The sequence below is a fragment of the Passer montanus genome, unplaced genomic scaffold (genome assembly GCF_014805655.1).
Source record: "Passer montanus isolate IOZ18808 unplaced genomic scaffold, ASM1480565v1 scaffold185, whole genome shotgun sequence".
NCBI lineage: Eukaryota > Metazoa > Chordata > Aves > Passeriformes > Passeridae > Passer > Passer montanus.
Genome location: NW_024365937.1, coordinates 258195 through 267347, shown reverse-complemented (window position 1 = coordinate 267347; position 9153 = coordinate 258195). Strand labels below are relative to the sequence as shown.

Genomic DNA, 9153 nt, shown 5'->3' with positions numbered 1-9153 from the left:
GCTATTGATTTTAATTTAATTAATGTAAAAATGTCAGAATTTAGTGCCATAATTTAGTGTCTGTGTCAGAATTTAGTGCCATAAAAGAAAAACATGAATTTATATATTGCTAGATTTATATAGAGAAATATTATATTAATATACCTTCTACCGGTGCCATCTATCAATTTCCAAAATGCATTAATTATAGCAAATCGATCTGATGAGGAGAAATTTGATTAATTACACCATCTCTTCCATGAGTGGGCACTAGATGGCACTGAAAGATAGGAGCTGGGGTGTGGAAATTTCTTGAGGTTAGTGCACTTCAGTGGAAGATCACTGCATGAATGGTATCCTGTAATTTGTTCTGTGGGGGGAAAAAAGGAAGAAAGAAAAGAGTCATAGGAATTACAGAAGCTTTATTGTATGACTCAGTTGTTCCTTGAGTCTATGGAAGAAATTGGTACAATTAGAGGCGAAGTGGCAGAATGCCACTGGCAGGGGTGACAGCAAAGTCCTTTGCAGCTGGGAGAAATGGAACTATGGAACTTTCCCCCTCTCTCTTGATCATATTGCTTCATAGAAAAATCTCCTCCAGAATTCATATGCTCCCTCCCTGTCACCACAGCACTCCTTGAGTGCAGTTCTAGTCCCAAACTTGACAGTGTTAAAAACATCAGCTTTCACAACATTTTATGCTCTGGTTCTGCCCCATCTGACCAAAGGCAAACCCTTGGGCTGGTGGAGACACAGCAATGGCTGTGTTCAGGAGGAGTCCTGGGTCAGAACTGGAGATTACAAGCCTTCAATAAAAAAAATACTCCAAATGAACCCCGGAGGCAGAATTAGCAGGGAAGGAGGAGATTGGAGTCTGACTCAGGCTGCAGACTCATCTCTCAAACCATCAGCAGCCTGACCTGGGTGTTTCACATGCTTCAGAAGGGTTTTTGGAGAGCCAATTACCCTCAGGACAGCATGAAAGTGAAACAGCTCATCATGTGCATGGGATCACTGCAGATTATCCTGCGTGTTACTATGTTTTAAAAATTACAAAGATGTAATTTTATTCCAACTGCAAAAGAAAGCGGTCAAAGGTTAGGAAACTCTGCATCTGTATTTTGGCCCATTCTGTGCACTAAATAAGATAGATGCCTTTTGGGACAGAAAAGTAGGCAACCGTGTAATTAAAAAATTAGGCCTATGTACAAACTGGCACAGCTACGTCTGCAGCAAGCTTTTCCTAGGAATTCAGCACTAGGCTTATCCATACAAATAATGTTGTTTCCTCTATTCAATTTCATGTGCAATATTGACATGTTTTTAGACATGAAGGGTGGTCCACTACATGGACTCTGATCTGTGTCACTGACTAGGATGGAATTGTCTGGGGGCCAATGTGGCCTCTGCGGTTTAATTGCCTAAGACTAAAGGGGAATCCTTTCAACCCCAGACACGACTTTCCCACTGTTTCTATACATTTTTAAAAGTGTGTCTATTAGGCTGTTGCTCTTTGGGGAGGTTTGGACAGGCTCCGTTCATCGCAGCCACTACCCCAGGAGCCGGTCGGGCTGCGAGAGCCGGCGCGGGCTCTCACGCCCCGCTCAAGCTGGCGGCAGGCGGGAGCCGGGCCGGGCGCCACGCTCAAGATGGCGGCGACGGCCGCCCCGCCTTCCCCCGCCCCGCCGACTGTGACTTCCGGAGGGAGCGGGAGAGGGCGTCCGTCCCATGGTAACTGCGCCACGGTGGGGACGTTGCGGCCACCTTTCTTTTCCTGCCGCCGCCGCCCGGCCCGTGACGACGGGCAGCCGCCGGCTCGCGAGGTGAGAGGAGCTCCCCGGGCAGTCTCTCCGCGCCACCGAGGTACCAGGTCGGGCCGGCGGCGCTAGGGCGGGGGAGGGGGAGGAGGCGGCGGCGGCCGCCCCGTGCTCGTGTAGTGGGGCGGGGAAAGCCGCGGTCCGGGACAGCGGTGGCCCTGCCGCAGAGAGAGCCCTGCTGGGGCCGGCGGTGCCCTTGTGTCGGTGGAGCTGTACCTTAAAATATCTTGTAAAAATGAATTAATTCTTCATTTTCACTTCTGAACATTTTGTGCTTATTTTACTGTGACTTTTTTTTTAATTTTTTCTTTATTTAAAAGTGTTCGAACACCTAACTTTTTTCGTTTGTTACGGGCTGCGATGTGATCGGCCTTTCGTGTGCTCCTGCCCTTTGTTCAGATACACGGTGCTTGTAGTTGCCTGTTTTATTTGTTAGGAGCAAAGAGTCTTTGAGAGCAGGTCTACAGGCAGTGGTTTCGAAAGGGAGATAATTTCCCTTTGTCTTGGGAAATAAGGATACGGTAATTCCCGACTTCTGGTCGCACAACCCATGTTGTGATAAGATTGCTCATTGCTTCCAGTGGCGGTGGAAAACGCTGGAAGTGTTGGAGAGACCATTAGGGCAGAGTTCTGTCCAGGTAGGTGTGGGAGACTCTTCAGTTTCTGGATTCAGTGCGAGAAAGCAGTTCCCATGTTTTCTGTGGAGTTGGCACCTGCAGCCAGTGCAGGAGCTCTTGCTGTACCCTGCTTTGGGAATGGCTAAGTTCCTGCCTCAGGGACAGCTTACCTGCTGGTTCTTCACATCCTTGTCCTAGGAGAGATTGAAAGGACACTAGAAGTTTAATGAAAAACTTTTCTGTGAGTAAGGCAATATGACACTCCATCTCTTTTTCTCAGCCTCTGAAGAAGATGGAAAAATAGATTTTTGCAGAGTGGTTGATGGTTCACGTTGTATGGATGTAAATGAGAACCACCTCTTCAGGACAGAGATGAAGAGCTGTAGTTACTCAAAGTGTGTTTGCAGCATATGTGTGATTTAAATGAACAAATGAACAAAATCTCTCTGATCAGACTTGCAAGTAGCTTGTTATAGAATATCTGGCTTGGGTAAACCTGTGAAATAGTAACAAACATTTAGGACAAGGCATCTGGGTTGTCAGTGGATTTATAAAAGTGCTCAGCTTCAAAAGTGTTGACTGGTGGAACTACTGGCAAAAATAGGTGCCAGGAAGAAGATAGGATGAATTGAGACTGGAAGGAATAAGGGATTTCTCAACTGGGGATAAAAGAATAAGAGCCTGAAGCAAGCAGCCTGCAGGGATGGGTGTGGAAGAGATCTCGTGTCAAACAGCCAAGATAGGGCCAGGGAAAAGTGCATTAGAAAAATATAAATATTTCAAACGTTGGCATGGCACTAAGGCTGCCAGAGTTCAAGTGTTTGGACAATGCTCTCAGACACACAGTGTAATTCTTGGGGCTGTCCCATGCAGGTGTTGGACTGGATGATTCTTGTGGTTCTGTTCCAACCCAGGAGATTCTATGATTTGTAGTCTCTTGTGGCAGATATTTAAGCTTGTAATTAAAACTTTACACTATATTAGAATATATATAACGTTTACAGATTGTATTTATTTTACATGTATTTATGTTTTTCTTTGAATATAAAATAAATTACTTGTGCTTCTTCAGTTTTTTAGTAACTCCCAGAAACTCTAACTAGTACTGGGGGGCTGCTGTGCTGATTGCTGAATGTTTGTGTAAATTGAAATACAAATGAAAGAGGCAAACATCCAGGTGGGGGCTTTTTTTCTTAAGTAATTATCTTTAACTGTTGAAGTAAGGAAACAAAACAGCCTTTGACACTCATGTTCTGCTTCAGAGTAGTGGTTGAACTTTTTTGTTGTAGTGTAGGATATTTTGGTGGTCATTAAATAGAAAGAAAAATCAGATTGAGCTGAAATATTTGTTTCCTCCTTTAGAATGGAGTGATTTCCTGTAGTAATATCACAGCCTAGTTGGAGGACACAGTTATTTTGAGATTAGAATCTTAAATGTGTATGTTGGTTAGAAGCAGATGGATGTTGAAGTGGGGACTTGACACTGGAGTGGTGCCAAGTATGGAAGAGTGCCTTAGGATCTGAAGCCTTATGCCATCGCTCAGGAGGGGTTTTTTCCCCTTTTGAGGGACACGTATATATGTAGGGAATAAAACTCAGTGATTGGCTTTTTCCATTTTTTTTGCCTGCTTTTGAACTCCCTGTAGCGAAGTTAAGGTTGTTTGCAGGTTATATGAAGTGATAAATAAGGTCACAGCGATGTCTGTTTGTCTTCAAGGCACCTGGGAGAGGGCAGTGTCAATGGTTGGGCTTTCCTGTCTGTAGAGCCAAACCTTTGTTTCAATGGATTTGCCTTCTCCAGGGCAGGGGGAGACACGACTTGAGGATGAAGCTTTCTTAGCAGAGTCTCAACATTGCTGAGAATAGGTTTTTTTTCCTCTTCACTTCAATTTTTTTTTTCACTCCTTTTTTTTCTCCTGTGTGCACTACCATCACACATTCCTGGCTCTGTTGGAACTTGCCATGTGAAACTGTTTTTGACTGCTCAGAGAATTACTGTAGTAGGAACAAAGGATCGTGATTGAGGAGAAGTGGTCCCAAGGGGCCTTGAGAAGCAAGAGATGGAATTCAGATTAGTAACCTCCAAAAAAATCTTGCCATAGAAGATGTGAAAAGTAAAACTTGGGAAGAGCAAAGGTAAAAACAACATGTGAAAACACTTAGTTCTCAAAATGTTACCCTTTCCCATGAGGAGGCTTTCTGAATGGCTTTTATAGTAATGTTTTTCATATGTTGACCACAGATTTATTTGGGCAGTAAGCATGACTTTTTCTCTCAGCCTTTAACAGAGATGATGGATTGACTGGCTTTGATAGAGGGATAGAATTACTTTCAAACTTTGACATACATAATAAGTAGGTAATTAATAAGCCTACATCTATCTCTTTTTAAAGTGATCAATGGCATTAATTTGGTTTGGTAACCATGACTACTTTCTGGTTCAGCAGCTATATGATATTTCTGAGTTTAGTGTGATTTCCCATAGGTGGTTTTTACAGAGTCAGCTGGGCTTTGCTGTGAAGTGCAGCAAAAATTAAATACTATGGGAAGGTGTGAAAATGTTCTTATATTTAAAAAAAAAAAGGTTGCTCTAAATTTGTGGAAAGAGTAGATTGTAACCTGTAAATCACACATTCAGAAAGACTGTTGTATGAAAGCAGTACAATTTGTAACTGCTGCTTGTTTGACATGGAAGTTTTTTAATGCAAATAATGATCAACAGATCAGTGTTTAGTTGTAAACAAAATATTTTTTAGCTTTTCTGTAAAAAGGAGACCCCTCTTTCAGTATCATACCCTTTTAACGGGTTTTCTTCTTGAGGTGTGATACATTAATGCTATTGTTAAACATGTCATGACATTAATAGAACAGCCACAGGAAATTTCCATCTGAGTTCTGATTTTTTGAGGCCTGCAGTAATGAAAAAAGTGTGAATTTTATCTGTCACATGAGAAGTGGCTGAGGGAACCGGGGTTGTTTAGTCTGGAGAAAAGGAGGACTTTACTGCTTTTTACAACCACCTAAAAGGAGGTTGTTGACAGGTGGGAGTTGGTCCTTTCTCCCAGGTACCAAGTGATAGCACAAGAAGAAACAGTCTCAGGTTGCTTCAGAGGAGGTTTTGATTGGATATTAGGAAAAATGTCTTAATTAAAAAGATGAGTCAAGCATTGAAACAGGCTGCCCAAGGAAGTGATGGAGTCCCCATCCCTAGAAGTGCTCAAAAAACATGCAGATGTGGTGCTTACAGATAGGATTTAGTGGTGGACTTGGCAGTGTTTGTTTAACGGTTGGACTTGATGATCTTGGAGGTCTTTTCCAACATAATGATTCTAAGATGGGAAATCAGGATCTTCTGAGAAACTTTCTGGGCATCAAGGAGCATAGTCCAGCTGAGCTGGTGAAAGCTAGGATAACAGAGGAGTCTGGTTGGGAAGCTCAGAGCTGTTTCTGAAGCAGTTTTATAAAGGTGAAAACTCCTGGGTTTTTTTTAAGCTGACCTTTACTCTATGCTTATAAATAGCAGCTTAAATTTCTCTGTGGGAGATTCTCCAGCATGCAATATTAACATAAATAAATTTGTCTGGGAGAGTTGTGGGAAGGGGAACCAGTGTCAGATGGTGATCTTGCAAGGAGATCTGGAAGTGGAACCATTCAAGTAAGAAGAGTGGGGCAAAGAAAAGCAGCAAAAGTGGTGTTGGGAAATGGAATGGGGCAAAGCCAGGAATCACAGAAGGCTAAAGGTTGTTGATAGTGTTGTAGAGTAGTGTAGACCTTGCAAGCATAAAGTTTTCTGGTTGGTAAAGGTGGCATTGAGGATAGACAGAGAAAGAAACTGTGTGGTATATAGGCAGGAAAGTGCCATTTAAAATTAAGTAGAAATACATCTGAAAGGCACTAGAGAAAGAATTGGTGATTGTAAGGTGCGTGTTCTTGGAGTGTGTGGAAGGAAATGAGAATAGGGGCATGTGGAACCCATTCCTATGGGGGGGAAAACCTTAGTGCTGAGGTGGGGAAGCAGAGATCTTGTGATATGGAGACAGCTTAACACTTGCAGCCCCAAATGAGAGAAGCTGTATGGTAATCTAGGGGCATGTTATGTCACCATGATATTTTTATGAAAAATCCTTTTGATAGGATTTTCTCCTGAGAAGCTGAGGAGCCTCAGGAAACAAATGTAAACAATAACTGTCTGCTGCTGTGGAATGCAACAGTTGCAGCTTCAGTTGGTCCATGTGGATTGTTTTCACTTGATGTCCAATCACAGCCACCTGTGTCAAGGCTGTGAGCAGTCACAAGATTTTGTTATTCATTCCTTACTTTTTCTTTCTAGCCTTCTGGTGGATCTTTTCTCTCTATTCTTTTAGTATAGCATTTTAGAATAATATCATATCATAATATAATAAATCAGCCTTCTGAAACATGGAGTCAAGATTCTCGTCTCTTCCCTCATCCTGGCATCCTTGAACATCACCATAATGTTCCTGTGCTGTGCTGGGTGTTGTCAGTGATGCAGAGCCCAGAGTGTTGCTCACAGTGTGCACAGCTTGTAGAAGCTGTGAAAGAAACATTTTTTCTGCCCTCTGTGTTCTTTTTCCTCCCCCCATCTTTATCCTCTATGGGAGTCAGGAAAAACTCGCTTTCTGGTGGGTTTGTACAGTCAACATGTGACTGCAAATAACATCAACTTTCTGCATTCAAGTCTCTGAAGAAAGGTCTTGCTGTGTATCTTTATGTATAGCATTGGTGTTTTTGTAGAAACAGACAAACACAGCATAATAAAAACATTCTTGTGCTGTCTGTAGTACAAAATAACTCTTGTGCTATGTAACAGAAATTAATAAAAATGGCTAATTAAGCCATAACTAATAGCAGATGGAAACTGTGGTTTAGTCTTGTGTAGTATCTCCTTGTTAATGAACTTCACATGCAGATGAAATGGGAGGGAGATAATCTTTAATAACGGAAAATGTTTGCCTTGTCATCTGAAAACACTTAATGCTCCTGGGTGAAGCTTGTGTGCTCAGTAGTACTTCTTTCTTGTGCAGAGCCAGAGTTTAGAAATTAAACTTGTTATTCCTGGGTTCTAGAGCTTTAATTCTTATCTTTCCTCTTTATGTAACCAGGGTTGGTCAGGGGCTGTAAACAGCCTTGGTTTAGACTTCCTGGTATTTCCCTGTGCAATTGCCATCCTTGCATGTGGTAAGATGTGCCTGCTGGAGTTGAACCAGGGAGTCAATCTCAAAGGCACTAAGGTTTATTGCCACAGCTAATACTGGGCTTGTGCCTTGCTTTTCACATGTATCCTGTTTGCTGTTTAATGAGTGTTTGGAGAGAGTCTTGAGGAGAATTGTTTCAGGTTTCAAAGTTTAAGTATGGCATCATCTTCCTGTGACTTGTACATATCTGGTCAATGAATATGCTTTAAAAATACTTTAGATCTAAAGTGACTGACTTAAGAAATTGTTTCTTTGAATACATCTCTCTTTAAGGCTTCTTTTCCAATATCTTACTTATTTGTAACATAATTTTTATTTGTTTTAACTTAGAGAAGATTCATTTGCCGATGAGCTGCCTTTTGTGAAGTGTTTGTGATTAAGTATTTATAGACAGGATGGAGTATTGGTAGTGAGATTTGAGACAAGGCATTTTGTAAACACAAAAACATTCTACCTGGAATGTGAGTGGAATGGTACAGCTCAGATTTCACTTGTGCTTGGGGTAGTGTTGGAGTTAAAGCTGGGGGTTTTGGAGCTTTTGTTGTTTTTTTTCAAAGCCTCATTTGTGGTCTTCTGAGTTTTGCACTTTCTTATTACTTGTTGTAAGGTCTAGAGGGTGCTTAATACTTACAAGCTTGGACTGAAAATGCTTTTAGACTCGATGCGAACTTAAAAGACTTCCTTAGGAATTTTCTGTCTATTGTGTTTACTGAAAGTAGTTGCTGTGCTCAGCAATACAGCTGATAGGATCCATTTCTAATGGTAAAAGTATTTAATATTGAAACACCTCTCTTGGGCAGCAGTTCTTGAAGTTGCATCAAAACTGGGTGATGTGGAGATATCTTTGGGTGGGAGGAAGGAAGAGGGGATTTTGAGAACTAGGTAATTAGAGATTGCTGTGGTTATGATGTTTTGGGCTTAGAAAATTACAGAGTGCTATGCCACATCCTTTGAATATGCAAATAAGTTAAAATATTTTCTTTAACACATATGCTGTTCTAAATAATTATATAAAGCTGAAGGGAATTTTTGCCTTTTGGGATAAACTTTACCCTAGTCTTAAACATATGTTCTCACTTATTGTGAGATATATATACTATAAAAAACTACAGTAGGTATTGCAAGAATTCAGTAACTTAATCTTAACCCTTTGAAGTTAAGTCCTGTGAAATATATGTCATGCTGATAGCTTTATAAAAACATAATGGAATTAAAACCAAAATCCATTATTAAAACTAGAAGCAAGTAAGTTTAGAACTCTCTTCTGTGGCAGTGAAGTCTAAGATCCTGAATGGTTCTGGATGCTTTCTGGGCCTGAATTAGGCAGCAGGTAATTTCTGTGAGAGTGAAACTTTACAAACTTGGGGAACAAACAAGATTTGTTTTAAGGGTTTTGCGAATGTCATTGTGTAATAATGTTTATACACCAAGACAGCTGAAAAAAGTAGTTGTGGTTGACTGTGAGCTGTGACTGGGGGGTTTTTGCATCACTTCTTAGCTGTTGCACCAGTAAACTGCTTTTCT

The 9153-nt window shown here is 41.3% G+C and overlaps 1 protein-coding gene across 7 annotated transcripts in view; it reads left to right on the top strand.

Moving 5' to 3' along the window:
* Nucleotides 1-1692: 1692 nt before the first annotated feature.
* The window catches only part of DISP1 (dispatched RND transporter family member 1), an 89817-nt gene continuing 82356 nt past the window's right edge, over nucleotides 1693-9153 (top strand). For 2 of the 7 annotated variants that reach the window (XM_039705820.1, XM_039705814.1), the window contains exon 1: nucleotides 1693-1802. In XM_039705820.1, the coding sequence (XP_039561754.1) occupies nucleotides 1708-1802 (95 nt within the window). In that variant the 5' untranslated portion in view covers nucleotides 1693-1707. Of the gene's footprint in view, nucleotides 1850-2299; nucleotides 2435-9153 lie in introns of those variants that run through there. The other 5 variants (XM_039705821.1, XM_039705815.1, XM_039705817.1 and 2 more) reach the window with 5 other exon arrangements.